A 22588-nucleotide genomic window follows, 5' to 3' on the forward strand; every position below is an offset into this window, starting at 1 on the left:
TTGGCTCTGAACAATGTGGGGGCACCTTGGCTAGTGCCAGGGTGCCCTCACACTAAGTAGAAAGAGCTAGAAAGAGGCTACCTTCTCACAACGGCCCTACCCAATCAATGCACAGCGGAGCAAGAACGAGGCAGCCCGACTTCCTAAGTGAAGAATCGACGCAGCGCCTGCCGTGCGCCACAAAATTCAACGCATCGCTATACCAGATGAACACAACGCTGGTGTGTGAGAAGGTAGCCTCTTTCTAGCCTTGTTACCCCCACTTTTGGCCTGTTTGTGAGTGTATGTCAGGGTGTTTGTCACTGTTTTCACTGTCTCACTGGGATCCTGATAGCCAGGCCTCAGTGCTCATAGTGAAAACACTATGTTTTCAGTATGGTTGTTATGTGTCACTGGGATCCTGCTGGTCAGGACCCCAGTGCTCATAGGTTTGTGGCCTATATGTATGTGTCACTGGGACCCTGTCTCACAGGGCCCCAGTGCTCATAGGTGTGCATGTATATGTTCCCTGTGTGGTGCCTAACTGTCTCACTGAGGCTCTGCTAACCAGAACCTCAGTGGTTATGCCCTCTCATTACTTTCAAATTGTCACTAACAGGCTAGTGACCAATTTTACCAATTTACATTGGCTTACTGGAACACCCTTATAATTCCCTAGTATATGGTACTGAGGTACCCAGGGTATTGGGGTTCCAGGAGATCCCTATGGGCTGCAGCATTTCTTTTGCCACCCATAGGGAGCTCTGACAATTCTTACACAGGCCTGCCACTGCAGCCTGAGTGAAATAACGTCCACGTTATTTCACAGCCATTTTACACTGCACTTAAGTAACTTATAAGTCACCTATATGTCTAACCTTTACCTGGTAAAGGTTAGGTGCAAAGTTACTTAGTGTGAGGGCACCCTGGCACTAGCCAAGGTGCCCCCACATTGTTCAGAGCCAATTCACTGAACTTTGTGAGTGCGGGGACACCATTACACGCATGCACTACATATAGGTCACTACCTATATGTAGCTTCACCATGGTAACTCCGAATATGGCCATGTAACATGTCTATGATCATGGAATTGCCCCCTCTATGCCATCCTGGCATTGTTGGTACAATTCCATGATCCCAGTGGTCTGTAGCACAGACCCTGGTACTGCCAGACTGCCCTTCCTGGGGTTTCACTGCAGCTGCTGCCAACCCCTCAGACAGGCAGCTGCCCTCCTGGGGTCCAGCCAGGCCTGGCCCAGGATGGCAGAACAAAGAACTTCCTCTGAGAGAGGGTGTGACACCCTCTCCCTTTGGAAAATGGTGTGAAGGCAGGGGAGGAGTAGCCTCCCCCAGCCTCTGGAAATGCTTTGTTGGGCACAGATGTGCCCAATTCTGCATAAGCCAGTCTACACCGGTTCAGGGACCCCTTAGCCCCTGCTCTGGCGCGAAACTGGACAAAGGAAAGGGGAGTGACCACTCCCCTGACCTGCACCTCCCCTGGGAGGTGTCCAGAGCTCCTCCAGTGTGCTCCAGACCTCTGCCATCTTGGAAACAGAGGTGCTGCTGGCACACTGGACTGCTCTGAGTGGCCAGTGCCACCAGGTGACGTCAGAGACTCCTGCTGATAGGCTCCTTCAGGTGTTAGTAGCCTTTCCTCTCTCCTAGGTAGCCAAACCCTCTTTTCTGGCTATTTAGGGTCTCTGTCTCTGGGGAAACTTTAGATAACGAATGCATGAGCTCAGCCGAGTTCCTCTGCATCTCTCTCTTCACCTTCTGATAAGGAAACGACCGCTGACCGCGCTGGAAGCCTGCAAACCTGCAACATAGTAGCAAAGACGACTACTGCAACTCTGTAACGCTGATCCTGCCGCCTTCTCGACCGTTTTCCTGCTTGTGCATGCTGTGGGGGTAGTCTGCCTCCTCTCTGCACCAGAAGCTCCGAAGAAATCTCCCGTGGGTCGACGGAATCTTCCCCCTGCAACCGCAGGCACCAAAAAGCTGCATTACCGGTCCCTTGGGTCTCCTCTCAGCACGACGAGCGAGGTCCCTCGAATCCAGCGACGCTGTCCAAGTGACCCCCACAGTCCAGTGACTCTTCAGCCCAAGTTTGGTGGCGGTAAGTCCTTGCCTCACCTCGCTGGGCTGCATTGCTGGGAACCGCGACTTTGCAAGCTACTCCGGCCCCTGTGCACTTCCGGCGGAAATCCTTTGTGCACAGCCAAGCCTGGGTCCACGGCACTCTAACCTGCATTGCACGACTTTCTAAGTTGGTCTCCGGCGACGTGGGACTCCTTTGTGCAACTTCGGCGAGCACCGTTTCACGCATCCTCGTAGTGCCTGTTTCTGGCACTTCTCCGGGTGCTACCTGCTTCAGTGAGGGCTCTTTGTCTTGCTCGACGTCCCCTCTCTCTGCAGGTCCAATTTGCGACCTCCTGGTCCCTCCTGGGCCCCAGCAGCGTCCAAAAACGCCAAACGCACGATTTGCGTGTAGCAAGGCTTGTTGGCGTCCTTCCGGCGGGAAAACACTTCTGCACGACTCTCCAAGGCGAGAGGGATCCGTCCACCAAAGGGGAAGTCTCTAGCCCTTTTCGTTCCTGCAGAAACCTCAGCTTCTTCTGTTCAGTCGAAGCTTCTTTGCACCCGCAGCTGGCATTTCCTGGGCATCTGCCCATCTCCGACTTGCTTGTGACTTTTGGACTTGGTCCCCTTGTTCCACAGGTACCCTAGATTGGAAATCCACAGTTGTTGCATTGCTGGTTTGTGTCTTTCCTGCATTATTCCTCTAACACGACTCTTTTGTCCTTAGGGGAACTTTAGTGCACTTTGCACTCACTTTTCAGGGTCTTGGGGAGGGTTATTTTTCTAACTCTCACTATTTTCTAATAGTCCCAGCGACCCTCTACAAGGTCACATAGGTTTGGGGTCCATTCGTGGTTCGCATTCCACTTTTGGAGTATATGGTTTGTGTTGCCCCTATCCCTATGTTTCCCCATTGCATCCTATTGTAACTATACATTGTTTGCACTGTTTTCTAAGACTATACTGCATATTTTTGCTATTGTGTATATATATCTTGTGTATATTTCCTATCCTCTCACTGAGGGTACACTCTAAGATACTTTGGCATATTGTCATAAAAATAAAGTACCTTTATTTTTAGTATATCTGTGTATTGTGTTTTCTTATGATATTGTGCATATGACACTAAGTGGTACTGTGGTAGCTTCACACGTCTCCTAGTTCAGCCTAAGCTGCTCTGCTAAGCTACCATTATCTATCAGCCTAAGCTGCTAGACACCATATACACTAATAAGGGATAACTGGGCCTGGTGCAAGGTGCAAGTACCCCTTGGTACTCACTACAAGCCAGTCCAGCCTCCTACATGGTGACTTCGTCCCACATGTCTAGGTTTTCCACGCATCATTCCTGGGCGTCCAAAGAACCCTGCACCGCAGTGAGGACCCAAGACTCTGCATCAGAAATCGATGCAAAGCCCCTTGCAGCGTGGCAAAAAAACCACGCAATGTCTGTGCCGCGTCCGAAAATCCAACGCACAACTTAGTTTTTCACGCATCTCCTCCTCTGCGGTCTTCGTGCATGATAATTTTTAGGCAAACCAGGTACTTTGTGCAAACAAGAGACAACTGTTGATTTTAAAGATCTAAGACGCTTTTTATTCTTACCAAAAGTGATATTTCGACTTGTGCTTCTTGAATCTTTATCGTTTTGACCTTAATTTAACTGGATAAATATCTTATATTTTGCTAAACCTGTATGGTGTGTTTTTGTGGTGTTTTCACTGTGTTATTGCATGATTTATTCCACAAATACTTAAAACATTGCCTTCTAAGTTAAGCCTGACTGCTCAGTGCCAAGCTACCGAAGGGTGGGCACAGGATAATTTGGATTGTGTGTGACTTACCCTGACTAGGATTGTGGCCAGACTTGGACAAGGGTGTATACCTCTGCCAATTAAAGACCCAATTTCTAACACAGTGTATGTGGGTGCAAGGCTTCGAGACACATCTGTGGAGTCAATGTATGAGATGATGCTGGATAGAGCGCTTGGAAGCCAAGCTTTGCAGCACATCTGTAGAGTCACTGTATGGGATGATGCTGGATGAACCTCTTGGAGGCCAAGGCTTCACGGCATGTCTGTAAAGTTAGTGTATGAGTTGATGCTGGATGGACCCCTTGGAAGCCACGGCTCTGTGGCACATCTGTAGTTTGTATGAGGGGATGCTAAATAGACCCCCTGGAGGCCAAGGCTTTGAGGCATGTCTGTAGAGTAAGAGAATACGATGATGCTGGAAGGATGCCTTCAATAAATGTTCTTAGTGTTGCAGAAGAATGAGATTGGGGGAGCGGAATTGGCCACCCCTCTGCAGTGTAAAGCTTGGCAGTCTTGCACAGGGAGTGGCTGCTGGATTAACAGGGCTTCTGCCAAAAAATGTTTGTGGAAGTTCCTGAATAGGCAACGTTGAGGGTTTTGGAATAAAGACTTGGAAGAAAAAACAAGAAGAGTCGTCTCTAAACCTATATTGCTGACTGCAAGAGTCGTTTTTGTTTTTAGAAACAGGTGAGACAGAACCAGGTGTCAGGAGAACAGTGTACTTCGCCTCTGTGGTGGGAGGACTCAGCTTAGATACTGATGGGCCATAACGCACCCAACTAACACCTGACTGAATTGCATAACCTGAAATATGGTATTAGTGGGGGGTAGTCCCTCTGATATATTCCGCAGTTATGCATCCCACATACTTTAGCCCAAGATACATAATATAATATTGCACGATAAGCAGGTCCCCTCGGAGAAGACGTCATGAAGAAATAACATTAAAATCCAGGAGTCTTGTGGGAGAAGAAGAGAAACACATGCACATGTGTATGAGAGTGCTGTTCAACACAATCCTGGAATTGACAGAAAAGAGCCCCTGTAGGAGATGAATGTCCTGGTGATGACCAGGCTATGACATTAATAACAGTCGGTGACAGGCGATTACAACAGCAGGATAAGATGGTCTTTTAATCGAACCTTAGTGTGTTGGGCTGTCTATAACATCAGTGTGATAACTAGGCATCCACATTCACTGTGTATGTGTAGCATGGATGAGATTGCTTACAAAGATGTAAGGTGGGGTGCCAACATTGGGTTCCTGCACCCTTCTCTAAGGCTATAAGCCGATCCTTGCAGCATATCAGGTGTCCCCTTTTAACATCAACATGCTCTGGACACCACTGCAGAGAAATGCATGCACCTCTGCTCCAGAAACCCTCCGCCGACCACAGCATATTCCAGAACTACCACCCCATCCCACTGCTACCCCTCCCTATCAAAGTCCTGGAGGAGGACACCAACCAGCACTTCACCGAATACCTGCAGAGGAACAGCCTGCTTCATGCCTCTCAGTCCGGTTTCTGTGCCAACCAGAGCACCGAGACCGCCCGGTGTTAGATATTTTACAACAAGAATACCTGGATATTATATTTAAAAAGAAATATAAAAAAGAAACTCTGGACTCTTTGACTTGACTCTCCCCTTAAAGTCCACCGGGCCCTGTCCTATACCCCTGGCCCTCCCTCCACTCCTGGCCCTTCCTCCTGCCTCCTCCCTCTCCCTCCTCCCTCCTGCCGCCTCCCAAAGGCTCACCTCCTTTGTGACCTCGAAACCCTCACCTGTCCTTGTGTAACGAACTGGTGAACAGTTTCACTTCCGGGTGACGAAGGGCAGGGACAGCACCAGAAGCGGAAGCTGATACGTTCCTGTAAGTGTAATAATGTCCGGTCACCACCAGCAGAGGCAGAGAAGGAGCAGAACCTGGTGAACCCCTCCCAGGCATGTGAGTAGAATAACTTCTGGGTCAGCTGCGGTAGAGTCAGAACAAGCAGCAGAAGCTGAAACGATCTCCTCCGGACAGAGAATGTAAGAGGCTCGAGGTCAGCGGCGGCAGAGATAGCACAACACAAGCAGCGGGTCTCAGCCTCCTTCACCCTCTGTGTCCAGCCTCCCGCAGAGGAGGAAGAGCCCCCGAAGGTCTGTGCAGGTATCTTCACCTTCAGACCCTCACAGGCCCCCTCAGACTCCAAATCTGCACCTGCACCCCCCCCCCCCCTACCCAGCCCCAGGAGGAGGAGGGGGCCTGGAAATGTCTGCACAGGTTTCTGCTCAGGTAGGAGATTGTCAGCACCTTCTGCTGTGTTTGTAGAAATAGACTAAATAATCCTGGAGGAAATCTCTGACAGGAGCCGGGCTGAGCTGGGCTCTTCTATCAGGGGGTGGGGGGGGGGGGGGGGGGGAGGGGGGCTTTCCTTCCAGCCCTGGGGGTGTTTGTGGTCATCATTTGTGTTAAAGAGGGGATCTGAGCACTGCACTGCATCTTACAGCACTGTGAGGAATCTGTGCACTGCACTGCATCCTACTGCGCTGTGAGGAATCTGTGCACTGCATCTTACTGCACTGTGAGGAATCTGTGCACTGCATCTTACTGCACTGTGAGGAATCTCTGCACACTGCACTGCGTCCTACTGCACAGTGAGGAATCTGTGCACGCTGCTCTGCACTGTGAGGAATCTGCACTGCACTGCATCTTTTCGCTCTATGATCGATCTGTTTACAATGTACTGCCTCTTACTGCACTATGAGGAATCTGTACACTGCACTGTGATGAATCTGTGCATGTACTTCATCTTACTGCACTGTGAGGAGTTGGTTTACAGTGCACTGCATCTTACTGCACTGTGAGGAATCTGGACACACTGCACTGCTTTTTACTACACTTTGTGGGACATTGACGGAAGAGGATGTCTGTGAAAATGGCACTGCTTTTTACTATACTGTGAGAATTTTGATGCACTGGGATCAGTGCTCTGCTCTACATCTTACTGCACTATGAGGAATATGTGACACTGCACTGAGGAATCTGTGCACTGCACTGCATTTTACTTCACTGTGAGGAATATGTGCCACTGCACTGCATCGTACTCCACTCTGAGGAATATGTGCATTCCACACTGCATCTTTCTGCACTATGAGGAATCTGTGCACGCAGCACTGCATCTTACTGCACTGTGAGGAATTTGTTCACACTGCATCTTACTGCACTATGAGGAATCAATGCAACTGTAATGCACATTATTGCACTGTGAGGAATCTGTGCACTGCACTGCATCTTACTACACTGTGTGGAGTCTATGTGTGCTGTACTGCCTCTTACTGCACTATGAGGAATCTGTGTCAATTCATTGCCTCTTACTGCATTGTGAGAAATCTGGGCACACCACTGCATCTTACTGCACTGTGAGGAATCTGTGCACACTGCACTGCAACTTACTGTACTGTGAGGAATCTGTGCACGCTGCACTGCATTTTACTGCACTGTGAGGAATCTGTGCACTCATCATTCTGCACTGTGAGAAATCTGTGCACTGCATCTTACTGCACGGTGAGGAATCTATGCACTGTATCTTTCAGCTCTATAAGGAATCTGTGCATGTTTCACTGCATTATGCTTCACTATGAGGAGCCTAAGTCACTACACTATATCTTACTGCACTATGAGGAATCTGTGCATGGTGTAGTGCATTTTACTTTACTGTGAGAAATCTGTGCACACTGCTTCCTATTGCACTATGAAAAATCTGTGCATACTGTCTTATTAAACTTTGAGAAATCTGTGCGCACTGCACTACTTTTTCATCCAGGGCCCTGGAGCTGTAGAAATGCTTTATCTGTTGATCATACTGTGACCACAGGTGTCCTGGCACTAGTGGACCAAGGACAGACTCATGGACTTAAAGCAGACAGTCAAAGCACAAACCAACAGGACAGCGCTTCAGCAGCATAAGTACATTGTAAGATTGCTCCTGAAGCAACTCTGACTTCATAATGGAAAGGGATGAGTCAAGGGTACCAAAGATAGCCCATTACAAAGGTGGTGACCCAGATCACTGAAGATCCTCCGCCTACATCTAGTCCTCTGGAAAAAAGGAATACGAGTTCCGGCCTGTTGGCTGGATCGCAGAAGCCATGTAAGAGTGTGGGGCACCAACTTGTACCTCTGTACTTTGTAAAAGGCCTAATGAATAAGACAGAGGATTGTAAAGTGTTTTTTTCCTGGGAACCAGTGAAATGACATGATGACATTTCTGCAGCACTAGCATCTGCATTACTGATATACCCTGAGTCTGCTGTAGTCTTCCCATCCCTGCCTTCAATATGCCAAGATGGATAGTCTACTTGATAGGAATAAATGCTCTTACCTCTTCCACTCTCTTAGGAGTGGGGAGTAATGCCAGAATCATTCTAAGGATCCACAGTTGTAAAACACAAGAACAACAATTTTGTTTCTGTTCCATATGTTGCTCGTAAACAAGGGAGTCTCTCAGAGATGAAAACAGGGCTTCCTATTTGAAGCAGGTCACACCCACATGACCCTGGTGTAGTTACAAATCCAATTTCTACTGTAAGTGCCTCCTTGGAGTGTATTAAAAAGTAGTGCAGTGCAGAGATTTCCTCTTCTGTTAGCTCTCCCTACAATGTAAGTAAAACACAGCGTAATGTGCGCAGATTCTCTTGTTTAGTATTAGAAATAAATGGTGCAGGGTGCAAAGCACACACGGTATATGCCCCTTATAGTGTTGTTGCTCAAATGTGAATTTATCTTAAAAAACAAAAGACAAGAGGTGTTTGGCAAAACAGGAACGGTTCGTTTAATTACACATTATGGCCAGAAGAGCAGTTACAGAAACGGGGTCTGAGGACTGTCTCTCAGTGTACAATCCATCTGAGCGGGGTTTTATACATTTCTTTGGGTGGAATAAAACAATTACAACATTCCTTGCTGGGTAAGCAATCGGACCAGTTGTCTTGGAGTCATAAATAAGGTCCTGTTAACATATGCATGTAGTCCTTGACCTTGCATGGACACAATGAGGGCCAGTGAGTAATGTGTCCAGATGTCTGGCCTGAGGGGCGTGTGTTCATGGCATGCTGTGTTCTGATTGGCTAAGTATTCCTAACTTCATGTAGCATCTGACTTTATGGTAATTTGGGAATTTGCGCACCCCTCCGGCCACATGTGTTTTATTGGGGCCAATCTCTTGGGTCCATAGTGGTGTCGCTGTGATTATCTGTGGGATTGATATAGATTTCCTGTTCGTACATTTGTCTGTGGGCTACATGCTGCTGCTCCACCTGTGACCTGTCAGGCAGTAACTTCAGGCCTAAGTGCCTGCCTGTCGAGGGAGAGTTCATAATCTGATGGGCGAATCTGATAATAATGATGCAGTTTCTTTTTATATGTGAACGTATCATGGTGAATACTGACATCAACTTTTCCAGTAGTAACACATCTTTAAAGTTTTAGTAGTCGTTAGCACTTGAATGGGTGTCAGGCAGACCCCCAGAAAACTAGTGCAATTGTCAGACTTCCATTCCAGCTATGAAAATGCTATGTCATCGGCTTAGGGTGATACCGTCAAACTAAAGGAGTGGAAAACCCCTCAGTAGTGCCACATGCAGATTAAAGAGAAAGGGTGAGACATAACATACCATGGACTGCTCCATACACTATCACCTACATTGCTGACTAGAAGGGCAGAGAAGCAGCAACCCATGTGCACCCACACAGAAAGAAGCAGAAGCATTGAAAATTTAGGCAAAAATACCTGTCGCCGAAGGACGGTTGACCAATATCAAGCATTCAGCAGTGTCAAAAGTAGCTGTCAGCTCTAAGCACCAAGCCCATCATTGCGAAGCATTTGAAACTTGTCTGGGAAGGCCAAAAACAAAGCCATACACTGCAGAGTGTCCTTTTACTCCTGCCTTAACTACGTCTTCACCAAAGGACACTGTGCCGGATGCCTGCAAACATGCCACAGTACCTCCCACCCCTCCTCAAGAAACTTTCAATGGACACAGAGATGCTCACCAACTATCAGCTCATCTGGCTGCTAACCTGCCCAGCTAATGTTATGGAAAAGACAAACGTCTTGCCACCAACCTCAATGACTTGACCCTCTCAACCACCTCATTCTTGATTCAGGCACAAGAGAGGCCCGCTCTTATCTCCACAACAGACAACATATGACAGAGGAAACACCTCTACCTTTCTGGTACACAAAGAAACTGCTGCACCACCAGTGAAGACAACATCATACCAAACCTGGAACACCTAAACTTCCAACTCCAAACCAGTGGTAAAACTACCATCAGAGGCACCCTCACCTATAGACCTTCACTGAACATGCCCTGGCTTCTGCAAAGCCATCCCCAATTTCATCGCCCCACATGCCATTGACTCCAAGCACTACATCTTCCTCGATGACCCCAAAGATGCAAATTCAGTCAAACTCCTGGAAAGCATGAGCAACATCAGCCTCACCCAACTGGTCACCAACCCCACACACAGCGCAGTGCACACGCTGGGCCCTATCTTCACGGCCAGCGACAGAGCTAAGTACAGTCATGTCTCCAAAGTCACCTGCTCAGACCACGCCATTATCCACTTCCCCATCGCAGGATCCCCATGCACCAACACCAGGTCCCCAGTTCCTCCCACTGCAGCAGGAATAAAGTGACAGAGACCCAATGGATGAATGCCTTCAATACGACCTGGCCCGAATCCGCAACCAACCTTGAACATCCCATCCAGAATTTCTCCATCTGGATCACCAACTGCATCAACAGAGTTGCCCCCATCAAGCCAGCCAAGACCAGCAGATTTACCAAACAAGCCAGTCGGTATACACCAGAACTCAGGACAATGAAACGCAACTGCAAATTGCCAGAAAGAAGGTGGCACACTAGCAGAGATCCCACATACCAAGCCACCTTCAAGTCAGCCCCCAACCAATATTACCAACGCCTAAAAGGCACGAAAAGAGTTGCCCTAGCAGACCGCATTGAAGCAAGCTCCAACCACAGCAAGGAACTCTTTAGCATCGCCAGAGAGTTCTCCTGCCTGTCAGACACCAAAAACTAAATGTCCCCTTACCAGGAACTCCGTGACATGCTGACGGTCTACTTCCACACCAAGATATCAACCATGTACAGTAACTTTGAACCCTAACCCACCGACATCTACAACCTCCTCACACCAACCAACGCCACCCTCAACCACCCCTCACTTCATGGGAACAGCTCACCACACAGATTACCACAGCCATCATGAACTCCATCCACTCTGGAGCACCCGTGGACCCCTGCCCTCAATATTCCTTCAACAGCGGGAGCAAGGAAATCAGTGGCAATCTTGCCTTCATTCTCAATGCATCACCATGGTTGCCTTTTCCGACAGATGGAAACATGCAGACGTCAGAACCCTGCCTTGTGGAATAACACTGGTGGCCCTCCAAGCTTGGACCCACACTGACAGACTAAGCCCGCAACCTCTGCATCATCCTGTACAGCAAACTCACCATGAAACGCAGTCTCCTCCGCCTGCTTTCACATCATTTGCATGCTCCGAAAGATCTTGAGATGGCTCCCCATCAGCCCCAGGAAAACCACCACTCAAGCCTTAGTCACCAGCCATCTGGACTACAGCAACACACTCTACACAGAACTCACCACCCATCTCCTGAAGAGATTCCAGATGATACAGAACTCAGTTGCAAGACTCATCCTCCACCTTCCCAAACTGATCCACAACACCCCCCAACTCATGAACCTTCACTGGCTCCCCATTCAGAAAAGATACCAATTCAAGATGCTGACACACACCTACAATGTCTTCCACAACCAAGGACCAGCATACATCAACCACCGCCTGAACTTCCACCAGACACTCCAGACACCTGCACTCTGCCTCCTTCTCACACACTCCCGGCATCCTCTGAAGAGCCTTCTCCTACCTCGCTTCCAAGGCCTGGAATGACCTTTCCCTTCACCACGAACATCATCCTCTTTCCCAGAATTCAGAAAGGGACTCAAGACCTGGCTTTTTGACTGATCCCAGCAAGAACCCTTGCACCAGGATACCCTTGCGGGTAAGTAGCCACACTCTACAATTGATTGACCTCTGCCCTCATCCTACTCGACCTATCTCCCACCACATCCTATTCGAACGACTGCATAAAGCCGGCATCCAAGGACCTAGACTTTGCTGGATCTGCTTGTTTCTTACAAGCTACACCCAGTCTGTCAGCTTGGCTCTCTTCATCTCAGAAGACTCCAACCTCATCTGCAAAGTTCCTCAAGGCTTTTCACTCAACTCTAACCTGTTCAACACCTACATTGTGCCACTCACTAACATCCGTGTGAATGCAGTCAATGTTATATCCTATGCTGCAGATCCCCAGATACCCTCCGTCTCTGAAAAAATGCCAAACAACAAGATTTGTTTCTCCACAGGCATGGCAGAAGATGCCAAATGGATGAAAGCTAACCATTTCAAGCTCAAAGCAATAAAGATGGAAGTAGTTATGATTGCCAAAATGGCCTACCAAACTTGGACCTACAGCCCTCCTTGCAATCCATGCTAAAAACCGTGGACTAGTAATAGAGAACCAACTCACTATGACTGGCCGAGTGAAGGCAGCCCCTGCCTCCTGTTTCCACACATTCATGGTGCTCAAGAAGCTCTCCAAATGGCTCCCTACCCACACTCACAGAGCCGTCACCCAAGCCTTTATCACTAGCAAGCTGGACTACGGCAATGCATTCTATGTATGTCTGTTCACAGAAGGTGTAAGGCCATAAAAAACTACTCCCTGAACCCACATCATCCCAAACCTCAAAGAACTCCCCTGGCTCTCAATCAACAAACGAGCACTCTTCAAACTCCTCGTGCACACATTGGCCCCCACGTATCGCAACAACTACATAAACTTCCACAGCCCTCTAGACACTTCCGCTCAGCCGGGACTCCCAATCACACACTTCCCCCGCTTACCACATCCGGCAGTTGTGTCTTCTCCTACGCTCCTAACGCCCAAGACAACCTTTCCCTTTATACCAGAGCTGCCTCCTCAGTTTGTGAATTTTGCAAGAAATGGACAACCAGGCACAGCTCATGTAGTTCTTGTTTTCAGTACCAGGATACCCTGTCAGGTGAATTGTGTTCTGTATAAATACGCATAACATAACATTTTAGTGACATGCATTGTCACAGTGCTTATTGCCATCTCACCATTTTCTCCTGGAGAAACTCCTTTTATGTGCTACCAAGTTTGGTTGGTGAGCCGTTTCTCTTCCCACCCTGGAAGGAGAGTTACTCCAGCATTTTTCTGAAGCAAATCTCTAACAATTTCCAGCTTTGGAAAGAGTCACACTGAAGTTTGCGAAATGCTCACAAGTTTGTGATCATTCACAAACTGTCAACGCTAACTACACCTTGCTCCTCCCACTTCCCAGTTTTTGCTCTACATTTAACAGTGAGTAAAACTGTGCTTGACGAGAATTACACAGTGTTAAATCATTTAAACCTGGAAGGGATCATTTTGAAAATAGCTGTCAGGAATCAGTAGAGCCATTTACAGCAGTAAACATAGGTATAAGACCATAAATGGCTTTCTGACTGAACACTGAGACTTTTGACACCATAAAACACACATAGGTTACTTGGGTGGGACCCAAATGGTTTTTAGATTTTAGATTGTTCAGAATTGAAAACATGGTAGCAGGGATTCGGACCCAATGAGTTGGCCAGTTTCTACTAGGCACCACTTTTCATTGACTAGTTTTGTTTGTAAATGTTGTAGAAAGACCTACTGAGTCTCAAAGAATTCTGAGAGCACCCGACAGGGCTAAAAAAATCATAAAAATGATACTAGACCCGCAGGTCGAGTAACTTAAATAATCTACTCGACCTAACTGTAATGTACTTGACCCGTAAACGGGTCTCAATTGTGTGATCCTAGGCAAATAGTTTACAGAGTCGCCTTTTTCTTAATTCTCACATATGATTGCACCTTCAAATAAGTTAGCTCAGCATTTCTGCAGTACAAAAAAACTCTTTTGTTTGTTTAAGTAGACTAAAGTTTGCTGCATGCATCACAAGAATCTTGCCCACATACCCATGAGGTCTAGCCCACATAACCTAGGACTTCTTTTAGTTTACTTACAACATTGCCATCAGGGCAGGAGTGTTCCTCAGTTTGTTTAAACACTCACTTTTAATAAATATATTACTAAACCATGATGTGGTAACATATTGTCATCACACACAGTAACTTTCTAAGCAATGTCCAAAAACCTCTCCACTCACTTGCTCCGCCGCCAGCACCCCGTCACCAGAACATCGCCACGCCGAATCCTGGGTTGTGATTCGGTGGTCGGTGTTGTGATGACGTGGAGCAGCCTCTTCTTCACCGCCGACCGCCAGTATGGCTGCTGGCGGCTCTCCGTCCGAAAAAGGGCAGAGGGCTGCTAGCAGTTATAATACGCTTGTCGGGAGACTGTCTGCACTGGCGGTCTTCGGCCTGGCAGAACTTTAGCGGTCTTGCAAAAAGACTGCCGAGGTCCAAATGAGGGCCTTAGTCATTTAAATGTTGCGTGTTAGGAAAAACCTGACACCCTAAATCCTTTTATCTTACATTCTAAGCAGCAGGTCACCTTACAAAGTCCTGGAACTCTGCAGTCAGAAGAAAAATTTATTGTAAGAAAAACTGACTTTTGACCTCTGTCTTTGAACACATACCAAATGTGACATAAGAACAACATTTAAATGCATCTTTTATTGCCCCTCCACTTTTCAACTGAACAGAACAACTGTTCAGTTTCAACTCGCCAGAGGGGACGAGTAAGTATTAAAAATAGCTCGACCTAATCAAATAAGACTCACCAATGCGTGTGGTCGAGTGGATTTTTCTACCACTGCCCGAGTACTATGCCCGAGGTTAGCTTTAGACACGAGTTCTATGTAATGTCAAACGCCAACTGTATGTGCATAAAGAAGATAAGTGGTAAATTATGGGGGGGGTATCTCTGCCCAAAGGGGGGTGTCAACACCTTCAGTATATGTTTAGCTGCTCCTTTTTTTACCTGTTGATGAAAGTCCTAGTTGTCTTGATGTTGTAGCTCTGGCTGGACAGTGACCGTATTGTGTGTGTTTTACTATGTTGCACTGTGTGTGATCTCCATTCGGTGCCACGGCATGCCTTGACTGCTTGTCTTTACTACTTCACTGCCCTTGTGAGTCAATTACTCAAAGGAATGACTTGGTTATTCAGTTGCAATGTAGTGGACACCAATAAAATGTCTCACCAGATCTTGGACCTGACAGCTCCTGTTCTGGCCAGCACTTTTTCCAGCTCCGATTCATTGCACTGCACTTGTATCCCTTAAATTTTGATTTTCACAAAGATGATCTCTCTGACTCCTCCATGTCACAGGTCAGGCATTTCCCTCTCTAAACGCTTCTTGTGCCACATGTGACGAAGCATTATTGTGGTTTTTAACTTTTCATGTCTCCACGCTCACTGGTTCAACTATCTTTTCATGTGGCCATTGGGGTCCAGAGGTCAACTGCTCTAAGCACACACTGGTTTCTCGCTCATTCCCAGAAGTCAATATTTCAGCTCTCTCACTAAATCTCTCAATATCTGGAATGTCTCACTGTTGTCAATTCTTTACACAAGCTGCTCTAGATTCAAAGTCAATGCAGAAATGTTTTTACAACTCTAGAAAAGAATACAGCATCAGCAGGATTTATTGTGAGAACTGCAACCTGTTAAGCATTCACGCTTGAGTTTTATAGCTATTGCTAAAAATGGCTGCCACAAAGTCTCGAAAAAGGTTGATCCTCTAAAGAAAAATCTAGTTCCTTGCAAGATGTCCTCCCTGCTTCTAGTGGTCTACCACACAAGTCCGTACGTTACCGTCTGTGCCCTCTGCCACCAATCCAGCAGTTTCTCTTCTTGTGCTGTGGCGTTTCCTTGTTTTAGTTTAATGACAAAACATGAAGTATGATCTGCCCATCAAAGAATATGTATATCCATCTCTGAATAAAGTGATTGTGTTTCTTTTTCAGCTGCAGATCACCACAGCCTTTTTACCACACACCACCTGCGGAGTCATATGCCAGAGGTTCTATCAGTAAATCTTCAGAGCTGCCAAACTCCGCACGTCTTGCATCTGGTAAGTCATATTGGTATATCACTGGGAATAACTCTTAATATCAAGGGACAGAGAGGATTATGATGGTCTATCACACTTCCTCCTAAGTCATAAGTGTACACAACAAAGTGTGGTGTTCTGGAAAAAACATGAATTTGTGGGGCTACAATTATCCTTATAATGATTTATCTCATTAGGTCCAGGGATTATGCTTATCAGATGCTCAGACCCTCACCTACCGAGGAGTCATGCTTCATCATCCGGTCGTGCTCCATGTTGATTGTGGTGTACACTAAGCAATGGGCTCCAAAGGAGCAGTTTTTTGGAGATTTTTGTTTTATTTTTTATGTGCGTGGTCGAAAGAACAATGCTTTTATCTGTTTGCTACGTGTTTGAAGTAAAAAATTGGAGACTGGGTGATTTATAGCTAAAATTGCCTATAAATAACCTGTAGACTGTTTTAATGTTAGTTGGTTGTATCAATGGTAAGATTAAAAAAAAAAATGTTGTGGACTAGCTTGGCTTAATCATCCCACAAGTCCAATGAAATTAATTAGTGGTCTGTGCATCCTGATAAGGACAAACCCTAGCCCTGATGGGGTAAATCATTACAGTGATAATTGTAACCCTACATATTGCTGTTTTCTATGGGACGCCACACCTTGTGTGTACCATTCATAATACCCCCAGCTGATCACCCTCCTAGGAAGACCGCTCCTCACTGCTCCCTCTTCTAACCCTCTTCTCAGCTGTGTTTGTGTAGATAAATATATGTAGTGGGGAACAAGGTATCGTCTTTGCCAGTATGTTGGTCTTGTGAGACATTTTGTTCAGTTACAGGGGGCTTAAAGCTCATCCATTGTAAACTATTGGTTAGCTTTGTCATCATTCTTATTTCTTTGCTTCTCTTTATTTTGCACTTGCCGTGTCACTACCTCTTCGTATGCTGCCCTCTGCCCTGGGGCCTGACTCAAGTACTGTTTCCTTGCCCACTGTGTGTCCTTCTGTTGCTCGCTTTCAGAATTCAGAGGTCATTTATTTATCTTCCTGTTGTTGGTTGCCCTATCACTCCTTTGTTATATTGCTTTCCTCTCTCCCATATTGTGATGCTTGCCCTTTCCCAAAGCATTCTTTTGTTTGTCCTGTTGTCCCACTCCACCTTCTGAGTTGTTGCTGCTTGCCTGTCCAGTTGCTTGCTCCGTTGCTTGCTCCGTTGCTTTTGCTTGACTTGTCATCGTTGCTTGCCCCTTTATTCCTGTTTGCTCTGGGCCTACTGCTCCACTCATGGGCTGAGTTGCTTGTTCCGTCCCCCCACCATCCTCCCTGATTAACTTGCTTGCCTCGTTTACTTCCTGACCCCTTTCCGCCTCACCTGCTTTGTTGTTGTTTGCCCCATCTCCCTGCCCTCCTGCATTGTGTTGTTTGCCTAATCCCTCTGCTCCCTCCTGTGTTGTCACTTGCCCTGTTGCCCCACTCATGTTATCAAGCCTGCCCTACCCCTCCTGCCAGGAAACAAAGCCCTATGCTGCATCACAGCACTATTTTTCTAATTTTAGCCAAGCTGTGCTGCCCTGCGCTGCTGTACAACATAGCTAAAAGACATTGACAAAGCTATTAGGTCTCACATAAGCAAGACCTACTGGCTTTGTTAGTTTGTTGAAGATAAATGCTAAAGCCTGATACCTCGCTAAAGCGATCCATTTCTTTCATAAGAAGATACTTTGTTGGGTTGCTCAAGAACACCAAGATGTTGTCAGTTTATAGGGCAAGTCGGTGGTTTTTCCTGATGATCTTTTTTCCTGTAAAGTTTGTGTTGCACCTCACACTCTGCCATCTGCTCTATATACAGAGGGGAAAGGAAGGGAGAGAGAGGGCTGTCCTGTCTTATGCCTGAGTATGTTTATTGGTAGTGACATGGCCCCGTCTATGCTACCTCTTCTGTGTGGAGTGTGATAGTTGTTAAAGATCCATCTAAGAAAGATTGAGCCAAATTCAGGCAAGTTTCTCTCATGGGCTAGCATTCTTGTGAAGACTTGAGTGTTCACATTCAGGAGACTGGCCTGTATGAAGAGTAATTTTGTGATCTTACCCCAGTTTGGGCAGTGATCCATGTCAAACAATGTTTCTTCGTCTATTGTTCCCTCTACCTTATCTGTGAGGTGCAATGTCTTTTTACTATTACCATAGCAATGCCAGCCTGAATAAAAACCAGTCTGGGCTGGATCTGTTGGGTGTGACATGAGTGGATGCAGTCTTTGGGCTAGTATGCTGGTGAAGAGTTTGGTAACTACAGTCTGGAGATCGGCCTTATGAAGAGTTTGAGTATTGTGTATTACTTTCCTTGGTTTGTCTAGACAGTAGCCAGGTTAAATGTAGTAATTAAAGACCCAGAACCCATTGGAATTCATCACTACAAAAGACTAAACTGGGTGCGCTGTCAGGGCACATTACCTGTGCGCCTCCTCTGTTTGTACCTCATAAGCACCTGCCTGTGCACCTCCTGTTTGTATCTACCAGGTGAACGTCTCAAAATGAATCTTGTGATTCCTGTATTGCCAACCATGGCCGTTTGACTGTCAGACCGTTATCTGATTTCGGATCTGTGCAGACAACGAGTCGCTGCGTGCTTTGGCTAACAGTGAGCCCTGTAGAGTGAGTATGCAACCATAGGTGTGTGTGTGTGTGTGTGTGTGTGTGTGCAATGCACAGAAAGGTGTTGGCACTTCAGAGGATCCAGTGTGAACAGAAAAAGGATTGTGAAGAGGAGTGTGAATGGAGTTTTCTTTGTTATATACTTCCTGAAGAGTTTCCTTTTTTCTACACTTCCTGAAGAGTTACATTTATGCTACACTTCCTCAAACGTAAGTGACAGCATCATGTCCTGATCTATCTCTGTTTCCACAATTTGTTCTTCTTTAAATGAAATCTTGTCCATGTGCATTACTTTGTGAACACTGGTAGTTATCAATTGTTTCTGAAGTAAAGATGGGATGTGCTCAACAGAACTTTTAGTTAAATATTTGTGTATGGTATAAGTTTTAACATTGGTAAAGAAGAGATGACTTTTACAACCAGATAAATATTCCATTTAGCAGTTTTCATTCTCTTTACATCCAACAGGAAACAAGTCTTGAATGCACAAAACGATTATATATAATGAAGATAATGCTGTAAATCTGTAAAAGCTGTCATAAATAATGAGATCCAGTATTCAGGACAATATCAGTGCAATCAGCGACAGAGGAACCTGAACGTAAACTGACAGATCCTGGAAGAAGGAGTCAAGGCCAAGTCAGTGGCTATAAGAAGTGACCTCTACAAAATTAAGGCAACAACACTGACAAACCACCTCCTGTATAAACTGGTGTCAACCACTAGCTTTGATCGTGGGATCAGTGTGGGGTGACTACAGCTGTTCTCTGCTTTCTAGAATGATAAAAGACCACCATCCAATGCTCTAGGTGTATTGTAAACCCTTTCTGTCCAGACTACAGCAACCAGAGAAAAGCACAACACTGAAGGGTAAAGGAAGGAGGCTTCTGCTAAATAAAACACAGAGAACTGACCCTGTTTCCACAAACAGGAGAAGAAAGGATCTTTACCCGCAAGTATGGGAAACCATTGTCCCATTTAAAGACAGTCAACCAAAATAGAAGCCTTACACATATTATGCATGTGGATCTAGTGTGCAAAATGTGTGAGAATAACACAAGTGCTTTATCAACCATGTTGGCCCTTCAGGAAACTCAGCCACAGGATGTAGAAAAATGTATACCTGACCCAAACACAACCAAGAAAGAAAAAGCATACACATGCAGTCAGAGCTTTAGTTTGTCATCAGAACTAAAGCACTTTCAGCAAACGCACACAGCAGAAAAAAAAATCAAATGCAGTGAATGTATGAAGAGCTTCATTAATGTATCAGCACTACAAAGGCACCAGCAAACACACACAGGGGAAAAAACATTCAAGTGCAGTGAATGTGTGAAGAGCTTTAGGCTGTTATCACACCTACGAAGACATCAGCAAACACACACTGGGGAAAAGCCATTTAAGTGCAGTGAATGTGTGAAGAGTTTTAGTAATTTATCAAACCTACAAAGACACCAGAGAACACACACTGGGGAAAAGTCATTCAAGTGCAGTGAGCGTGCAAAGAGCCTTATTCACTCTGGACAACTAAAAGCGCGTCAGCGAAAACACACTGGGTTAAAACCTTTCAGGTGCAGTGAATGTGTGAGGAGCTTTGGTCACTTATCAACCCTAAAAAGACATCAGTGGACACACACAGGGGAAAAACCATTCAGGTGCAGTGAATGTGTGAAGAGCTTTAGGCAGTTATCACAGCTACAAACACATCATCAAACTCACACAGGGGAAAAACCATTCAGGTGCAGTGAATGTGTGAAGAGCTTTAGGAAGTTCTCACAGCTACAAACACATCATCAAACTCACACAGGGGAAAAACCATTCAGGTGCAGTGAATGTGTGAAGAGCTTTGGTCAGTTAGCAATCCTAAAAAGACATCAGTGGACGCACACAGGGGAAAAACCATTCAAGTGCAGTGAATGTGTGATGAGCTTTAGTCGCTCAACACACCTACAAAGACATCATCGAACCCACACTGGGGAAAAACCGTTCAGATGCAGTGAATGTGTGAAGAGCTTTAGTTCTTTACCAAGCCTAAAACAACATCAGCGAACACACACGGGGGAAAAACCATACCATTGTAGTGAATGTGTGAAGAGCTTTAGTAGTTATTCCATACTCCAAGCACATCAACGAACACACACTGGGGAAAAGCCATACCATTGCAGTGAATGCAGTGGTAGTTTTAGTTGTTTCTCAACATTAAGAAAACATCATCGAACACACACAGGAGAAAAACCATTCAAATGTAGCAAATGTGTGAAGAGCTTTAATTCTTTATCACGCCTAAACAGCCATCAGCGATCACACACACGGGAAACACCATACCATTGTAGTGAATGTGTGAAGAGCTTTAGTTGGTTATCGAGCCTACAAAGACATCAACGAACACACACCATCACTGAGTAAATAGAATGGATTAAATGTGCCAATTAGGTGCTGTACTGCCATTTGTTAAATTTTGTTTTGACCAATGACTTTGTGTTTCACCACTGCGCATATTAGTTGCTCAATGTTCACCAGTAGCACATGGTATGTTTTGTTCAGTTTAGCCGCCTATGGGCTTTGACATGGCATTAGCCATTGCTTTCTGTATTCAGTTTAGCCGCCTATGGGCTTTGACATTGCATTAGTCATTACATTCTGTATTCTGCCTATTGGCTTTGACATGCTGTATCCAGTCTAGCCGCCTATTGGCTTTGACATTGCATTCCTATTGGCTTTGACATGATGTATTCAATTTAGCTGCCTATTGACTTTGACATGCTATTAGATATTCTGCCTATGGGCTTTGACATGATATTATATATTGCATTTTGTATTCAGCTTAACTGCCTATTGGCTTTGACATGATATCATATATTACATTTTATATTCAGCTCAGCTGCCTATTGGCTTTGACATGATATTATACATTGCATTTTGTATTCAGCTCAGCTGCCTATGGGCTTTGACATGATATAAGACATTGCATTTTGTATTCAGCTTAGATGCTTATTGGCTTTGACATGACACTAGACATTGCATTTGATATTTAGGTTAGCTGCCCATTGCCTTTAACGTGGAGTTAGACATTGCAGTTGAGAATCCAAGCTGTATTTTTCCAAGCTGTGTTTTTGCACCAGAGAACCAAGATGTTTTTCTCACAGTAGACTAGACATGATAAGAGAGAGTACATGGGTGTTGTTTTTCTTCGCTTGAGCTTGGGAACAGGAGTAGTCTTGGAGACCTGGCCAGTCTCCAAAAGGCTTGCTCAGTTTCCCAGGTCTGAGAGGAGGGGGCACACCTTTGTAACAAATGTAACAGGCTGCAGAGAGTTAGATTTGAATCTGCCGGACCTCGTGCTGGAGCTTGGCGCCAGCTGCCAGCAATCCCGTGTGGGTAGATGAATCTCTTTCTCGCGGCTGACAGGGGTCATCAGCTTGCAGACCTTAGAAAGATGAAGCTGTAAATAGTTTCCCACACGGTGAAGTATTTGTTTTGCTTTGCATTCAATATCTTATAAATATAACCTGCTGTGTATATTGCAAACTGATATATTTTGTTTGATTAACGCGGGCTTGAAAGCTACTAATTCGTCATACATAAAAATTGTGGTTGGTGAAGAATTAACAACAATAAAAGTCTTCTTTGACCTCACAAGTGCATTTCTAGTGTGTTATGTTAGTGCTTAGAAACTAGATAAGAGGAAAGCACTACAGGTGCATACCAATTTTACTATGTTGAGAAGGGAGAGGGCAAGTATTTCATCACTTGTTAGCAGGAGTAAAGTGCACAGAATCCTAAAGCCACCAAAACAGGTTCAGCAAGAACCTGGGGGATGTCTTGCAAAAGATGGTAATTTCCAACAGTGTATTTTCCCAACAATTGTTAATTTCTCTACATGTTGCAGGAAGAAACC

General features: G+C 45.8%; 1 protein-coding gene and 1 long non-coding RNA gene across 8 annotated transcripts in view; one reads left to right on the forward strand and one right to left on the reverse strand.

Moving 5' to 3' along the window:
• LOC138287339 (uncharacterized) overlaps nucleotides 1–5803 on the reverse strand; it is a 130113-nt gene extending 124310 nt beyond the window's left edge. For 2 of the 6 annotated variants that reach the window (XR_011202198.1, XR_011202201.1), the window contains exon 1: nucleotides 5632–5698. This is a non-coding gene — a long non-coding RNA (uncharacterized lncRNA). Of the gene's footprint in view, nucleotides 1–5358; nucleotides 5550–5631 lie in introns of those variants that run through there. The other 4 variants (XR_011202202.1, XR_011202200.1, XR_011202204.1 and 1 more) reach the window with 3 other exon arrangements.
• LOC138287335 (zinc finger protein 135-like) lies at nucleotides 5716–22329 on the forward strand. 2 transcript variants are annotated; one of them, XM_069227691.1, is made up of 3 exons: nucleotides 5716–5821; nucleotides 15953–16059; nucleotides 19159–22329. In XM_069227691.1, the coding sequence occupies exon 3, from the start codon at nucleotides 19708–19710 to the stop codon at nucleotides 21094–21096; it is 1389 nt and encodes a 462-aa protein (XP_069083792.1). In that variant the 5' UTR covers nucleotides 5716–5821; nucleotides 15953–16059; nucleotides 19159–19707; the 3' UTR covers nucleotides 21097–22329. The 2 variants fall into 2 exon arrangements, with proteins under 2 accessions (XP_069083792.1, XP_069083793.1); XM_069227692.1 differs by having other exon boundaries at nucleotides 5723–6151.
• The last annotated feature ends 259 nt before the right edge of the window (nucleotides 22330–22588 follow it).

The sequence above is a fragment of the Pleurodeles waltl genome, chromosome 4_1 (assembly GCF_031143425.1).
Source record: "Pleurodeles waltl isolate 20211129_DDA chromosome 4_1, aPleWal1.hap1.20221129, whole genome shotgun sequence".
NCBI lineage: Eukaryota > Metazoa > Chordata > Amphibia > Caudata > Salamandridae > Pleurodeles > Pleurodeles waltl.